Source organism: Mustela nivalis (genome assembly GCF_964662115.1).
Source record: "Mustela nivalis genome assembly, chromosome: 9".
NCBI classification, from domain to species: domain Eukaryota; kingdom Metazoa; phylum Chordata; class Mammalia; order Carnivora; family Mustelidae; genus Mustela; species Mustela nivalis.
Window position 1 is genome coordinate 16,167,295 of NC_139028.1, and position 17,564 is coordinate 16,184,858.

Sequence of the window (17,564 nt, forward strand, 5' to 3'; positions counted from 1 at the left end):
AAGTATTCTTTACCTTGTCCAAATATTCCTTCTTTGACAAGGGTGGCGCAATGCCTCTGTCCTGTGAAAGACAGCTCAACAGTATGCGTGGCATCGTGCCATCGAAACTTCTCAAAGGCTCCTGACCATCCTCCAAACCTAAGTGCATGGGACCTTCCAAGGTACAGCTACTTCCTGCCCCTTCTTTAGATCAAAGCTTATCTTCTACCTCCAACTCATGCTCTGTTTCAGCAAGTTTATTCTCCTGTAGAATCTCAACTGCCAAACTCTGGGGTTTTGCGGAGGTTGTTCTCAGTGGAAAGAACACAGGCTTTGGATTCAGAGAGCCCTGGGCTCTTATCCCATTTCTGCCACTTATTAATTACGTGCAAGTCCCCCACCATCCCCACCTTGGTTTCCACACCTGCGAGTAAGAATAAATAACGCCTATCTCATAGATTTTGTGAGGGGAAGAAGACAGTTGTATAGAATTTCTGGTATATAACAGGCATTTTTTTTTCTAAACAGAAACTATTGTAATTAATAGTCGTGAAAAATGTTCTCCTTCTCTTTCTCCTGGCTTCCCAAGAGTCAGCTCAGATCTGGACTATGTCAAGAAAGTATCAAAAGGTCCCTTTGAAAACCAGGAACAACAGAGTAAATGTTTATATTATAGTCACAACAGAGAGACTGAATTTATCTTGTTCATGCCTGTGTAGTTTCTACCCACAATCAGCCAACACTGTAAAACTAGTTTAACTTAAAAAAAGAATCCAATGTTCAATTTTTTTTTTTTTTTTTGGTCTCAGCAGAACCTCCAACTGGACACTGCAGTCATCTAAAATACACTCCTCTAGCTTCTACTCACTAAACTTTTACTCTCCCTTCCAGGCTCAGCTCAAGGACCACCACCTCTGAGAAGTCTTGCACCACCAGACGGACCTGCTCCTAGGATTCCCCATCTTTCTACTGCAGCACATAATATATTGGACTGTAATCACCTATTCCTGTGATGGCAGCCTTATTGGACAGAAAATTCTATGAAGACACAGATGCTCAAAGACAATTTATTCAATATTTCTTTAGCTGAAATCCAGCTATCTATCTGCTCAAGTATGACTGGCTTATATAGAAGACAAACACAAAGGCAGAAACTATCAGCACAATGCATTTGTAATTTTCAGATAAGAAACGTGCCTACCATAGCTAATGAAGCACTTGGAGCAGGAAAGTCTTCCAAAATAGTCAAAATAATGCTAAGTAGTACCAAACATGTAGGCAAAGTTAAAGAGCTGTTGTTTCCATGACAAAAGATAGGCTGTCTCACTGTGTGACAACTGTACAGCATCAAAGTATTTATTAAAAACTCAGTCTTGGGGCACCTGGGTGGCTCAGGTGGTTAAGCCTCTGCCTTTGGCTCAGGTCATGATCTCAGGGTCCTGGGATCAAGCCCCACATCGGGCTCTCTGCTCAGCAGGGATCCTGCTTCCTCCTCTCTCTGCCTACTTGTGATGTCTGTCAAATAACTAAATAAAATCTTTAAAATAAATAAATAAATAAAATTAAAATTCAGTCTTTCGTATTTACTGAATGGACTCACCCATGATCAGTTAGGTGACAATTCTAAAGTACTCTGCTTTAAAAAGTACTTTTACCCCTATCGTTTTTATTTGGTATCAAAAAAATCCTGACCTAATACACCACAACAGGTCTAACAAAACAGCTGTAGGACAGAAGAGCCATCAGGGTATAATTTAATCTGATGGATACTCCCAAATTCGTTCATCCATCTATTCACCATGACAAATCTTTATTGAGGACCTAGAACACAAACAACACTTACTTGTAAGATGGAGGAAATATTTTCTCTGCAGGAGTTACTCTTTAAAAGAAGGGACATCAACCTCACCCCAAAACTGTCAAATTCAAAGATGAGATAAAAGCACAAAAATTCTATATCAAGGTACAACCCTCTCAAGTCTAACTGACTACAGCATGGCATCATCGGTCCTGCTGATGCCCAGTAGGATAATGCCTTCTGTCCCAACAGGGCTTTTTCCATCACCAGGAAAGTGATCACTTCCTGTACATTCAAAATAGCAACATCTGAACTGAAGTGCTCCCAAGTTCATCAAAGCAGGTAGAACAGAGCTCCAGGCACTCCTCCCAGGCAAACACTGGACAAAATGAATGGCAGACGCCAACATTCAAGAAAAAACTGGCCACCTCTAGGCTGGATCGCAAAACAAAGATCCCCAACCCAGCCACTGTTAAACGAGAAACATGAAGTGGAACTGATTCTGTCATTTCTGCTCTCCCAGACAACCTGCAGATTACTAGATTTATAAACCTCATCTATCTCGGCAACTGCTTTCATATAGTCTCAAAGTTTTATAAATGATCAATTGAAATAGCAATATGTAATAACCTGTTTAAAAGGTAAAGTCAGTTTCCCAAAATTAAGCAGAAATTAACATCATTTATTCAACCATTTATAAAGGATATTATGCGCCCAAGAGATTCCAGTAAATCAATTTATAATGTGCAATCTGGGTCTAAGAGGGGAGTCTTCCTTCTATTGACTTGTAGAACCAAATAAAATTTTACAAGGCAACTAAAACAAGGGGCAATTAAAAACATACAAACTGGGGTGCCTGGGTGGCTCAGGGGGTTAAAGCCTCTGCCTCCGGCTCAGGTCATGGTCCCAGAGTCCTGGGATCGAGCCCTGCATTGCATCGGGCTCTCTGCTCAGCCTGCTTCCCCCTCTCTCTCTGCCTGCCTCTCTGCCTACTTGTGATCTCTGTCTGTCAAATAAATAAATAAAATCTTTAAAAAACAAAACAAAAAACCAAAACCAAAAAACAAACATACAAACTCTCTGTAGCTAAAGGGAGACATCTAGAGGCAAAAGCTTAAAATTGCAGCTCTTCCTCACACCCTTGGGGATCTTGAGTCTGCCCTAAAGGAGCATTTTTATTATTTTTTAATTATTTTTATTATTTATTATTTTTTATTATGTTCAATTAGCCAACATATAGTTCATCATTAATTTTTGATATAATGTTCAACAATTCATCAGTTTTATGTAACACCTTTTAAAATTCCTTCACTTAGGGAGCTCCTGGCTGACTCCTGATGTCGGGGTTGTGAGCTGGACCCCCATGTGGAGTGTAGAGATTTCTTAAATAAACCTTAAAAAATTAAAACTCCTTTACCTAGCAATTATTCTCTAAACGAGGCGGTTTGTGAATTCAAGTCATGGAACAAAACACAATTTCAACCTATTACCTACTGCCCTCTACAATGACAATACTCCACAAATCCCAAGAGGGCCAATTAAATCTCACTCATACGCTTACTTTAAATCTCCTCATCCGATCTCTTGGTTCTGTTAGCAAAGTGGCACAGAAAAGTGATGGGCATGGCTCAAACAGGTAAGAACACAGAGGTAATATTAACCCAATTCACAGCACAGCCCCAAGATGATCACATACACAAAATGCTTCAAGACCTTCTGAAAATTAATGCAACAGAAACTACTTATTTTAATGACAAACCGTCTCATAAAATGGCAGATCTGACCAGGAAGATCTCTAGGTCATCCCTCTGTAACTGTCAGTAACTCAAATGCCCTAGGGGGCAAATAACACAGGCTCAGGGCTGGGGGGTGGGGTGTGGAGGTAAAATGGAGTCTGCCTTCCCCAAACTAAAGGCATCCCACTCTTTTCCTCTCAACCCTAAACTGGCCAAACTACCCACCCTCTCAGGCTGACTCTACCACTTGCTCTGCTTGGTCTACACATTTCCCAAACTTTCTCCCCTGAATGCAAAGGTGTTAACAGCTTGTTTATCTGGAGATAATGGGATTATAAATGTTTTTATTTTCCTGTTTTAGCTACCATACTGGTTTTCTAATGAGAACAGAAAAAAAGTAACTTTTCACTCAAAAAAGTAGCATCAAGAGCCATGGCATACTGAGAATACAGCAGGAGTAAAAGAAATCACATTAATCAAGGGGCTCAGTCGGTTAAGTGTCCAACTCTCAGTTTCAGATCAGGTCAGGATCTCAGGATCTTGCGATCAAGTCCAGCATCAGGCTCTGCACTCAGCAAGGAGTCTAAGATTTTTCTCTCCCTCTCCTACTGCCCCTACCCACACTCACTTGTACGCATGTGCATGCGCGCGCTCTCTCTCTCTCAAATCTTGAAAGAAAGAAATCACATTAATCAAGAAGAAATATTTAGTGGCTACTTATCACCACTGTGCTATATCAGAACGTCATTTACTTTTAAGATTAGCAGCAAAGAAATGCTGTATTTGAGGAAATAAAGCAACCGAGCTGAAATTTCAAAGTTCAGGCAAAGGAAGTTCTCTCTTCCTCTTCCCCAGATTCCCTAAGGCCTTACCATAAAGATCAGGTCCATGAGGAGTAAAGACATTATACAAGACGATGTTCACTGGTGCAACTACCAGCTTCCCATAGTAGTAGCTATCAATGACCACCACAGGCACCTAAGACGGAGCAGAAAATAGATACCAATTGCAGGGTTTTCTTCTGGAAACATGCTCCCAATGCTAACAGGATAAACTTCAAAATGAGAAACAGAATGAATTTCTCATATTCTCTTTCCTATCAATATGCTTTCATTACAAGTTTAAAACAAAACAAAAAATAAAACTCACCAGAAAAAGTATTAGGGCCACCAGAGACCAATGAAAGAAACTCTTCCACCTGTGTTTCATGACCAGCAAATCAAAGGCAATGGGTAAACTATTTAACAGAGAAATGAAATAGGGAATTAAATAAAACACTTAGAATGTAGACTCAAACAAGTCATTCACACATACCTCATGCTGAAAAGGGGGAAAACATGTCTCTAGCAGTTAATAGTGAGGAAAGAAAGCTGATCGAGGAGAGAACGTCTTCTCAACAATACAGTGTAGCATTAAGTGAATGTTCATTCAGAGTACATTAAGTGAATGTGCCCTGTGGTCCTATACCCACCCGGCCAAATGAATGCTCATCTCTTCCATGATTTATAAAGATTTTAATAATATTACACATTTCGATTTGTCAGTTCTGCTATGCCTCTTTCCATTTGCGCTTATCCCTTTCACTCAAATTCTGCAAGCAAGTGGCATATGTATGTTGCCTTCACCATTTCTTCCTGAAGGCCTGGCTTCAAGTCCATGCGATGGACTTAAGATCAACAGGAATCTCCTCTCTGCCAGACCCAGCAACTCTTCACAACCTTCACCTCCCTTGGTCTTCCTGCAGCACTTAACACAAAGCATCTGCTTCTTCCTCTAGGTTTCCTGGCTCCTATTCTTTCCTGGCCTCTTCCCAAGTGCTCCTTTCCAGATGTCTTTTTTGTGCCCTACCATGATCCTGGGTCCCAGAAGCAAACTTCTACTCTTCTTTTTTTCCACACGCATTTTCTCAGTAGGTACTTGCACTCTTACATGAATAGTCACCTTCATATCCATGACCTTCAAATCTAGAACACTAGTTGGAATCTTCACCCACGCTCGAGTCACAAGGAATTCCCTCCCCACACCAACCTCTTCCAAAAGAACTTACCCAAATGTCAACTATAGGCTTTGCTCTGGACCCCTCTGCAGAACCAATGTCTCCCATCTCTGAATTCACATGGCATTACCACCTCTGTCTTTTATTTAGCAATGCCATGTGCTATCAGAAGGTATTTCTCCTGTGATATGAACTTTCACATTCTATTATCAAAATTTTGCCTTATCATTTGTATTTTCATTTTTTTCTGCCCAAATATTTACATTTCTATAGCATCTTTACTTCTCCTTCAGTGAGTCATCATACTTTTAATTACTTGTTCAATGTCTGTCTTTCCTACTAAAACTCTGGAAGCTCTGGAAGTGCAGGAACCTAAGTGTCTTCTTTATCAAAGTGTCAGCAGTGCCTAACACTAAGTATTCAATAAATGACGGTCAACTAATAGCCATCTGGAAATCCCTTATCTCAGCTGAAGGTAGACCAATCAAAACGTGCCACGCAGAGGTACTTGAAGAACAAAGTTCATTGCCAATGGTGCAGAGTAAAAGGAACAGAGGAGCAAAAGGTTGGAGAAGTAAAAATGGAGGGAAGATCAGGACTTTGTGGGTCATGTTAGAATCTGGACCCATAGGGCAGGGGGTTCAAACTTCTTATTTAAAGGACCTAACAGGGGGCACCTGGGTGGCTCAGTTGGTTTAGCAACTGCCTTCAGCGCAGGTCATGATCCCAGGGTCCTGGAATCGAGTCCCAAATCAGGCTCCCTGCTCAGTGGGGAGCCTGTTTCTCCCACTCCCTCTGCTGCTCTGCCTGCTTGTGCTCTCTCACTCTCTGTTAAATAAATAAAATCTTTAAAAATGAACAATTAAATAAGGGACCTAACAGTATGTATTTTAGGCTTTTAGGCTTTACAGGGCACACATGGTCTCTGCTGCATATTCTCTGTGTGTGTGTCAACTGTGGGTGTGTGTATGTTTTGTTAACAACCCTTTATAATGCAACAACTTCTTAGTTCTTGGGCTGTACAAAATAAGACCAAGTGGACTGGGCCCACAGGTGACAGATTGCCAGCCTCTGTGATACAGAGGAATGGTGAAGCTACTGTAGAGTTTAAAACAAAACAGGGAATGATATAGTCATATTTGCATTTCAGGACGGTAAGTCTTGATTACGGAGAGATTTCCAGAGATCAAGCCTAGGGATGGGAAGGTCATTTAGCAGGCTGTATGGTAATCCAGGAGCAGAGGTGAAGAGGGGTAGTCAGAGTCAAGATATTCAGAAGGTACAATAAACAGGACATAGGAAAGAGAGACGAGTCACAGATAATTTTCAGGTTCCTGGTTCAGCACTGAGTAGATAGTGGTGCCATTTATTGGGATAGAAACATAGGCAAAAGAACAGATATAGACAGAAGATAATGAGCTCAGTTTTGTAAATGTTTAGCTATAGAAAAGGAGATATCTAATATATATGAGATGACTGGACCAGATTTAAGATACGGGAATCATCAAGATGACTGCAAGACAGGAGAAGAGATAGAAGAGGGCTTCACACAAAATCTTTAATATTTTGAAGATATGCAAAATAGAAGACTGATGGTGGGAAAACCAGCCTTGAAAGCAAAATTAAGAAAATTTAGAATACTTATCCTCTAGAAAACATTTAACTCTCCTTAAAATTTATCCCATAAATAAATTTCCATAAATGTATAGATATATATACAAAAATGTTCACTGAAGCATTGTACATCATAGCAAAAAAACAGAAAAGGGACGCCTGGGTGGCTCAGTTGGTTAAGCAGCTGCCTTCAGCTCAGGTCATGATCCCAGCATCCTGTGATTGAGTCCCACATCGGGCTCCTTGCTCCGCAGGGAGCCTGCTTCTCCCTCTGCCTCTGCCTGCCACTTTGTCTGCCTGTGCTCTCTCTCTCTCTCTCTCTCTCTCTCTGACAAATAAATAAAATCTTAAAAAAAAAAAAAAAAAACAAAAAAAAAAAACAGAAAACTACGTATCTACCAGCAAGGCAATGGCTACATTATGGTCAGATAATGGAATGCTATGCAACCCAAAGAAGGCTCTAAGTCTACATACACAGAAGATACATAGCTTTTCGCCTGTGGCCTCTACTCTGGTGGGAGTATCCCGGCTGAGCTCCCAGACACATGCAGAGGGGACAGCTGTGGGCTTTGGACACAGGCAACCCCAGGATGACTGGAAAGTAGGACATCCTTGGCCCTCCTAAAGAAAGAAAATTAGTGGCTGGTGATCAGTCAGTACAGCATTCTCAGATGCCTTTACCTGAGTGAGAAATCTGCCTCCATCAGGACCTCAGGTGTCTGACAGCCCTATGTGATACCAAGATAGGACATTCCTGTAAATAAACTTGCAGGACATGTAGAGTTTTGCAACACTGACATTTACTGCATGTTGATGATGTACCAGAATTGTAAACTCATTCTACATATCTTAATCCTCTCAACAGGCCTACCAGAGAAAGAACACCACAGGGAAGGGAGAGAGAGACAATCTTAAAGCAGGATCCAGGCCCCTGCACATCCCAATGCTGGGCTCCATCTCAGCACCCTGGGATCACACGACCTAAGTGAAGAGTCGGACACTCAACCGACTGATCCAACCAGGTGCTCCAAAGATTTTTTTTTTTTTTTAAGGTTGGGGTAGAGTAGGGTTCCCATTTTAGTTTTACATACATAGTAGTACAACTGCTAAAGTAAGGGCATAAAGACTTTATAGATACATATTATAAACAAACTGTTACATAATAATACAACACAAAAAAGCCATTCTGAGATTATTTCAACAATATATCGAGAATAATCTCCCTACATGCTAAAATAGCATTTGCTAACATTGCTGAGGGTCAACATTCCTAACCTGTTAAAAGTATCTTACTCCAAAAGGCTATGTGATGCTTAATAAGGAAACCCTAGAAATGATCCTATTAAAAAAAGAGAAAAGAAGGACGCCTAGGTGGCTCAGTTGTTAAGCATCTGCCTTCAGCTCAGGTCATGATTCCAGGGTCCTGGGATGGAGCCCTGGCTTCCTGCTCAGCGGGGAGCCTGCTTCTCCCTCTCCCACTCGCCCTGCTTGTGTCCCTCTCTTGCTGTGTCTCTCTCTGTCCAATAAATAAATAACAATAAATAAAATCTTTTTTAAAAAGTAGATATATACAGTTACAGGATGATTCTATTTAAGAATTTATGATACGTAGGGACGCCTGGGTGGCTCAGTTGGTTAAGCAGCTGCCTTCGGCTCAGGTCATGATCCCAGCGTCCTGGGATCGAGTCCCACATCGGGCTCCTTGCTCAGCAGGGAGCCTGCTTCTCCCTCTGCCTCTGCCTGCCATTCTGTCTGCCTGTGCTCGCTCTCTCCCCCTCTCTCTCTTTGATAAATAAATAAAATCTTTAAAAAAAAAAAAAGAATTTATGATACGTATGCACATATACATGCATGTGCATTTACACACAGAAGGACAATTTCTGGAAAGATATATACAAAAGTATTAGTGACTATCTTTGAAGATTAGGCTAGGGGAAAAGAGAATTAAGAATTCTTTTTACCTCATACAAACTGGAACTTTTTTTTTAAGATTTTATTTATTTTTCAGAGTGAGCACAGGCAGACAGAGTGACAGGCAGAGGGAGAGTCTCCCTCTGAGCAAGTCTCCCCCCTGAGCAAGGAGCCCAATGCTGGACTCGATCCCAGGACACCAGGACCATGACCTGAGCCGAAGGCAAATGCTTAACCAAGTGAGCCACCCAGGCGTCCCTGGAACTTTTTTTTATAATAAAAATATACTACTACAGTTGACTTTTGAACAACACAGGTTTAAACTGTGTGGGTTAACATACATATGGGGGTTTTTAATAAATACAGTACAGTACTGTGAATTTATCTTCTCTATTTTCATAGTAATATTTTCTTCTCTCTAGCTTACTTTATTGTAAGAATATATAATACAGGGCGCCTGGGTGGCTCAGTGGGTTAAGCTTCTGTCTTCGGCTCAGGTCATGATCTCAGGGTCCTGGGATCAAGTCCCACATCAGGCTCTCTGCTCGGCGGGAGTCTGCTTCCCCCCTCTCTCTGCCTGCCTCTCTGCCTACTTGTGATCTATCTCTCTCTGTGTCAAATAAATAGATAAAATCTTTAATGTATATATATATAATAAATACAGCATACAAAATACATGTGAATGGACTAAGTTATTGGTAAGGCTCTGTCAACAACAGGCTATTGTCAAGTTCCTGGGGAGTCAAAGTGACATGCAAGTTTTTCAACAGCGCAGGCTGTCAGTGCCCCCATGTTGTTAAAGGGGCCACTGTACTATAATGACCTTAACATCAAAGTACAATATTTTTCTGAATTACTAGAGGGGCAGGTAAGAAGTGAAGGCAGTGCAGACTAGAGCAGAAGTTGGGGGAACAAGAAATAAGGAGTGAGAAATACTATGGCCCTTGGGAAAAGAGCTGCTGAGGCAAGAACTAGAGATCTCAGGGAAGTCTGGTTTTAGGCCTGGTGAGTGAGAAAGGCACAGCACAGAGTGGTACAGTGTGCACAACACACCAGAGGCAGGGTCAGGGAGGCCTGGGTCCAGAGGGAAAGACAGTATCTCAAGCCAACTCCACGCTGAGCACAGAGCCCAATGTGGGGCTCAGTCTCACCACTGTGAGACCACAATCTGAGCCAAAATCAGGAGTTAGTCGCTTAACCGACTGAGTCACCCAGGTGCCCCAGCAAACAGAATCTTCAAGGAAAATCACCCTCTTAGACTCTCTTTTCTCATTTATAAAGCACTAATGACTGGGGTGCCTGGGTGGCTCAGCTGATTAGGCGACTGACTCTTGATTTCGGCTCAGGTCCTGATCTCAAGGTCCAGGGATCAAGCCCAGTGGGGAGTCAGCTTGGTCCTCTCCCTCTGCTCCTCCCCTGACTCATGCATACTCGCTCTCTAATACATAAATTAAATATTTAAAAAATAATTTAAAAAATAAAGCTCCCGGGGCGCCTGGGTGGCTCAGTGGGTTAAAGCTTCTGCCTTTGGCTCAGGTCATGATCCCAGGGTCCTGGGATCGAGCCCCGCATCAGGCTCTCTGCTCAGCAGAAAGCCTGCTCCCTTCCTCTCTCTCTGCCTGCCTCTCTGCCTACTTGTGATCTCTGTCTGTCAAATAAATAAGTAAAATCTTTTTTAAAAAAAATAAAAATAAAAAATGAAGCTTCCATGATTGTATTTTTCCTGCAAAGCTGCTATAAGCATAGGGATAAAGTTCATAAGGGGGTTAGCAGCAGCTAACATACAGCAGACTAACATACAGCTTAAAAATCACTATTCTTATTAGAATGAATCAACAATATGCACCAAGAGAAATATTCTTCCATTTCCCATAAGCTCTGTAAGTACAATTCATTCCTGTAACTTTAGGTCATAAGCAGAGAACACAGAGATAAGCTAACACAGAGATTTACTATGTGCCCAGGGACACAAGGAAGATGAACTGTGTTGGTCCCTTACCCAAGAGCAGCACTGAACGGCCAGCCCAAGATAGCCCCAGCGGCTACTCCAAGCACAGCAACTGAAGTCTTGTCCATATACCAGCCAGTCACGGCTACCAATGTGGTGTACATACAGAAGCTGCTAGGAAGGAATGCTGCAAAAGGAAAGGAATGGGGAACACAAAGAGGAGGAAAGGGATTTATTAGATGTTACTAAAAATTTACCCACATTACACAATACCAATAACTAGGAACATATTTTGAGAAATAATATCTTAGAATTGTACAGTGAAGTCATACCCCTTAAAAAAAAAAGTGAAGTTCAATGATTTTTATTTTCTCAGTCTTTTTTTATTATTGTTTATTTTTTATAAACATATAATGTATTTTTATCCCCAGGGGTACAGGTCTGTGAATCGCCAGGTTTACACACTTCACAGCACTCACCATAGCACATACCCTCCCCAGTGTCCATAACCCCACCCCCTCTCCCAATCCCCCTCCCCCCCAGCAACCCTCAGTTTGTTTTGTGAGATTAAGAGTCACTTATGGGGGGTCCTGGGTAGCTCAGTGGGTTAAAGCCTCTGCCTTCAGCTCAGGTCATGATCCCAGGGTCCTGGGATGGAGCCCCGCATCAGGCTCTCTGCTCAGTGGGAAGCCTGCTTCCCCCCCATCTCTCTGCCTGCCTCTCTGCCTACTTGTGATCTCTGTCAAATAAGTAAATAAAATCTTTAAAAAAAAAAAAAAAGTCACTTATGGTTTGTCTCCCTCCCAATCCCATCTTGTTTCATTTATTCTTCTCCTATCCCCCTTAACCCCCTCCATGTTGCATCTCCACTTCCTCATATCAGGGAGATCATATGATAGTTGTCTTTCTCTGACTGACTTATTTCACTAAGCATGTTACCCTCTAGTTCCATCCACATCGTCGCAAATGGCAAGATTTCATTTCTTTTGATGCCTGCATAGTATTCTATTGTATATATATACCACATCTTCTTTATCCATTCATCTGTTGATGGACATCGAGGTTCTTTCCATAGTTTGGCTATTGTGGACATTGCTGCTATAAACATTCAGGTGCATATGCCCCTTTGGATCACTACGTTTGTATCTTTAGGGTAAATACCCAGTAGTGCAATTGCTGGGTCATAGGGTAGTTCGATTTTCAACATTTTGAGGAACCTCCATGCTGTTTTCCAGTCACTCTTGTTTTTTTATGGTACCAACACACCCCTAGTTAAATGATGCCAAAACACCATTCCTCTCCTGTCCTGTACCGTAAGTCCAAAACTTAGAAAATTCAAGGTTATATTTCCAGACAGGGAATATGCTGCAAGAAACTTGGAGCCATTGTTGACTATTTCTGAAGCAGTTTATCTTCTGATAATTTTCTGAGACTGTCGTGGCACTAACCTTTACCCCCTAGGAATTCTGGGAAGCCGTCTCAAGGGCCAAATATTGGATGGCAATGCTGCTTTGCACCCTGCATTGACAGACATAGATAGTTCAGGCTGTGTAAGTGCCTTAGTTACTTCCATCTAGCATCACTCTGCTGTAGTAAATAGCTACAACAGAGGCTGAGTGCTTTCAGGGTCTCTGTAACAGTAATATGCGATCCATGTTTCTAACAACTCTATACAAAAATGCAGATCTGCCTCTCCAGGCTGCACAAGGCGACCTCGCCTAGAGCACTGAGGAAGAAACAGCGGCACAAGGCCAGTACCACAACCAGGCCATGTGATCTCCCAAACTCAGGAAAGGCTTTGGAGGCTGTGTATCAAAGGTGCCTTGAACTTCTCTGGGCCTTCTCATTCTTGGCTGGGATGACAAAGCTAAAGGTACTCCTGAAAACCTCCCTCTTGTAAGAATCCATTCTAGGAGTAGCAAAGTAACAAAAAAACAGGAGGTAAAAGCTTCACAGATAAATGCTCTATAATACTGAAGCTCTCTGCAAAGTTGTCAGTTACAGCCACCAATGCAGAGGACAAGTGAGCAGAGGAATTGGAGGTCTCTGCTGGCCTGGAAGGGAGAGCACGTTCTCCCGGAGGACGTGACTCTCATAAGGTCTCTGCACAACCACATAGATTTTGATACTGTCAATGAAGTTAAATGTACACTTTTGTGCTGGATACGATTCTTGTGTATATTTTGTGGGTATACTAGATTCTGGTACACACAAACAGAAATTAAAACTGAGATAATTATATCTAGTAGCTTAATTTTTCCAGAGAAGTGGAAACAGGCTACCTTTTGGCAGCAGGCCACCATGGCTCAGAGAACAGAAATGTGCAACAGCAGCACGGCTCACAAGCCACAACTCTAAGGTTGTATCCTCATTCTCTTTAAGGATACCATTTAAAAAAGAGAAAAAAAGGCCCAGAGGATGCATACCTTTATAGAACACATCGCAAATAATGGGCAGAAAGTAGAACCACAAAGAACAGGGTTTTTAGACATAAAAAAGAACAAAATAACAAAATTGTTTTTTCTTCCTCTAACAGCAAGAAAAGGCAGAAGGTGCTGATGTCTTTCAGTCTGGTTTAAAAAAAAAAAGGGCGCCTGGGTGGCTCAGTGGGTTAAGCCTCTGCCTTCAACTCAGGTCATGATCTCAGGGTCTTGGGATCGAGCCCCGCATCGGGCTCTCTGCTCAGGAGGGAACCTGCTTCCTCCTCTCTCTCTCCGCCTGCCTCTCTGCCTACTTGTGATCTCTGTCTGTCAAATAAATAAATAAAATCTTTTTTAAAAAAATTTTTTAATACAATAATATAATAGAAAGCTCTACTACTTAGGAGTTCTCTGACTCCCAGTAAGTCATTTCACTTTTCTCAATTTCCATGTCCTCATCTGCAAAAATGAGAAAGTATTGGTCTTACCCCTAACACAAAATTGCTGTAAGGACTGATGAAGATCATGCAAGAAACAGTGCTCTGCAAATTACTGATATTCTATCTAAACATAATCTATGCTGACACAAGTTCTTCCTTTCATGTAACTGTGAAAGTTCAGAGTACCTGTTATGCCCTCACCTGCCCTTTTACTTACCTGATGAGGAGCAAAACATGCCAGTGCTAAGAACCAAGAAGGCCAGCATCATTCGACTTACATGCAGCCCAAACTTCTTGCACACAGCCCTAGAAGAAAGGCAAAGACCATCAGCATAGTCAATCTTAAGGACAGACATTTCAAATCAAAGGAAAAAACATGCCCCCATCGCAGAGAACGCTCAAGATCTAAAGGCAGACACAAAACTGCTTGGACAGGTTTGTTAGCAATTCTGTGTGTAAAACAAACCCAAACATGCTTACTCTTCAAGCAGAAGAAAAACTCTAAGAGGATATGTTATCTTTTCCATGCTAAGATCATGTACACTATCAACAGGAAAATAGCACGATGCAGTGAAAAAGTAACAGGCCTCAGAGTCAGATGGGCACAGGCTCAAATTTGGGTTCCGCCACTTACTGGCAGCAGTACCCTGGTCGGGTGACAAAATCCCTGTGTCAGAATCCTCACCCGCCAAGTGAGGATAATGAGAATGCCTACTGGTCACACTTCTGTGAGGACAATGCATGGGAAAGTGTTCAGAAGACTGTCTGGAACAGAATTGCTCAATAAATAGTAGTCACAAGACAAAAAGGCGAGGAGACACACGAAGGGTTAATAAGAAGTTGTCTAAGTCCATGTTTCTCAAACCCAAGGGATGAGAGTCTTCTCTACTTCATTCTGGGAGGTTTTTAACCCCGTTAACATTCTTAGGAATGATTACCGCTTCATTCAGTCCACATTTGTGCAGACATATTCCTGGGTTAACTGTCAGCTAGCTCAGGTTCCTCAGCGCATCTCAAAGCTGCTTTCTGAATTTTGCTTGCTCCTAAGTATATCATTCGTAAGTTTGTTTAGGGAGGATCTGTTAATGGCAAATTCCCTTTTTGTTTGGTTTCTCTCTCTTTTTTTTTTTTGTCTGAAAAGCCTTACTAAGCTCCTGGTCTTAAAAAATGGCTTAACTGAGTACACAATTTTAGGATGACAATCATTTTCTCTGAGTTTTCTTTAATCTCCTGGCTTTTGAGAAGGCTCCCGTCAATCTAACATCCCTTTGTAGCTATTCTATTAGTTCTGTCAACTTTTAAGATCTTCTTTGCCTTTGGTGTTCTACGTGGTTCATTAATTCCTTATTTATCCAGCTCAGGATATGCTGGGCTCCCTGAATCTATGAATTAGCATCTTTTTTTTCATCAATTGTGGAAATTCTTAGGTATTACTTCCCTAAATACTGTCTCTCCCCACTCTATCATCTCCTAGAATCTGACGGAATCTGTCAATACGGGTTTAACATCTTTATATTTCCCTTCTATTTCCTTTCTGTCACTCTGTACTTCATCCCTACTGAGCTCTTCAGATCAATTTTCTAGTTTGTTAGTGTCTAACCATTCAAATTAACCACTGCGTGTTAAACATCAATTCTGCTTTCATTCCTAGAAGTTCTGTGTGGTTCTTTCTCAGATCTGCTGGCTTATCTTCATAGTCTCATTCCTTATTTTTCTTTTATCTTCTTTTTTGTATTGTGGACAATACAGGTAATCGGGGGGTCTACCTTAACAGGTTTTTAAAAATACGATATAGTACTGTTATCTGCACAATGTCGTATGATAGCTCTCTAGACTTATTCATTTAACAACTGAAATTTTATACCCACTGATTAGCAGCTTCCCATTTCCCCCTCTACCCAGCCCAACAATCACCAACCTGTGCTTTGCTTCCACGAGTCTATTTTAGAGTCCCATAGGTGGAATCAGTGGTGGTTGTCCATCTGTAACTAGGTAGCTCACTTAGCACAACATCCTCAAGGTTCGTGTATGTTGTCACACACTGCAGGATTTCCTTCTTTTTCAAGACTGAATATTCCCTTCCAGGCATACACCCCATTTTCCCCCATTTATAGGTCAATGGACACTAAAGTTGTTGGTATTGGTCACAATAATCTTCGTTATCATGAAAAATGTTACAAGGAACATGGAAGTGCAGATACCTCTTCAAGATCCTGTTTTAATTCTTTTAGATAAATACCTAGAAGTTGATTGCTGGATCATACAGTAGTTCTATTTTTAGTTTTTTGAGGAACCTCCATACAATTTTGTACAGTGGCTATACCATTTTGCATTCCCACCAACAGGGCGCAAAGGTTCCAATCCTACATCCTTGCCAACACCGATTTGTGGTTTGGCGGGGGGGGGGGGGGGGCTTTACAATAGCCATTCTAACAAGTATACAGTTATAGCTCACTGCAGTTTTGATTTGCATTTCCCTGAAATACAGTGACACCATGTATCTTTTCAAATACCCGCTGGCTAAGTGAATAGCATCTTTAAAGAAGTGTCTATTGAAGTTCTTAGTCCATTTTAAATCAGATTAATGGGGTTTTTTGGTATTGAGCTGTAGGAGTTCTTATATATTTTGGAATTGAACCTCTTTCCAGGTTATGGTTTGTAAATATTTCCTTCCATTCTCTAACTTCCTTTTCACTCTATGGATTATTTAGGTTCTTGTTTTTTATTCATGTTTTCAAATTCCTTCTTTTTTATTTAGAAATATCAAATATGTTTATGTTCTTATTTTAGTAATTCCTAATGAAGTCTTCCAGGTCAGCTTTGTTATTATTGCTGTTGGTTCTCAAGTACAACAACTTGTTCACTTCTGTACTTTGTGATTGAGATTTTTATTGTGATTTCTTGTTCACTAGAACTTTATTTGTAGTAATTCTTTGACACCTGGGTTAAAGATCCATTTCTCTGGAGAAGCTTCCCCTTTTGCTTTTGCAAGATACCTATGGGCACTGCCAACCCAGAACAATTTAAATAAATTCTCAACTTGGGATTTGGGGGGATCATGTAAGGTGATGTTCATTCAGCCCTTAACCAATGTCAAGACCAATACATGGTTACAATCCTTAAAGACAGCACTAGCTTGCTTCCTTCTCTGTGCCACCCAGAGTCACGGCCAAAGAATTTCTGTGTCTGACATTTTTAACTGTCTTCTAGTGGGGATATTTTTAATAATCATTATGTATAAATACCTTTTAAAGCATTATTAACACATTAGGTTGCATGTTTAAAAAGTGGCTTTTATTACTGCGACACTTAAATGCTTAATACTTCCACTAATATTCAATCAACCGATAGGTACTTGGTGAAAGACAATGTGCTGGTTGCAAGTAAGAGCAGTCAGTCCCACAACGGGAATAATTTCCTCTCACCTAAGCTCAAGGAGAAGAGGTAAATCATGATTCTGTATCTTGCAACCAAAATTTAGGCTCTACTAAATCCTACCACATGAAACACCAGTTACCCATATATTAACTTTACATGAAGATACAGAACTTAACACACCTCAGGAAGGAAAAGTGATCATTAAAAGTTTTCCCCTCCAACAGTGTTTCAAAACACCAAGTCCCACTTCTTTCCTCAACAAATTAAAAATATAATCACCATATAATCCAGCAATCCTACTTCAGGATACACATCCTAAGGACATGAAATCACTATCTCAAAGG

At 41.1% G+C, this 17,564-nt stretch overlaps 1 protein-coding gene across 2 annotated transcripts in view; it reads right to left on the reverse strand.

The window, feature by feature from the left end:
- ALG9 (ALG9 alpha-1,2-mannosyltransferase) overlaps positions 1 to 17,564 on the reverse strand; it is a 96,081-nt gene that overhangs the window by 65,974 nt on the left and 12,543 nt on the right. For both annotated transcript variants that reach the window (XM_082684294.1, XM_082684295.1), the window contains exons 5-8: positions 14,060 to 14,148; positions 11,034 to 11,169; positions 4,663 to 4,750; positions 4,386 to 4,491 (exon numbers count right to left, since the gene is read on the reverse strand). In XM_082684294.1, coding sequence (XP_082540420.1) covers positions 4,386 to 4,491; positions 4,663 to 4,750; positions 11,034 to 11,169; positions 14,060 to 14,148 — 419 coding nt within the window. The remainder of the gene's footprint in view (positions 1 to 4,385; positions 4,492 to 4,662; positions 4,751 to 11,033; positions 11,170 to 14,059; positions 14,149 to 17,564) is intronic.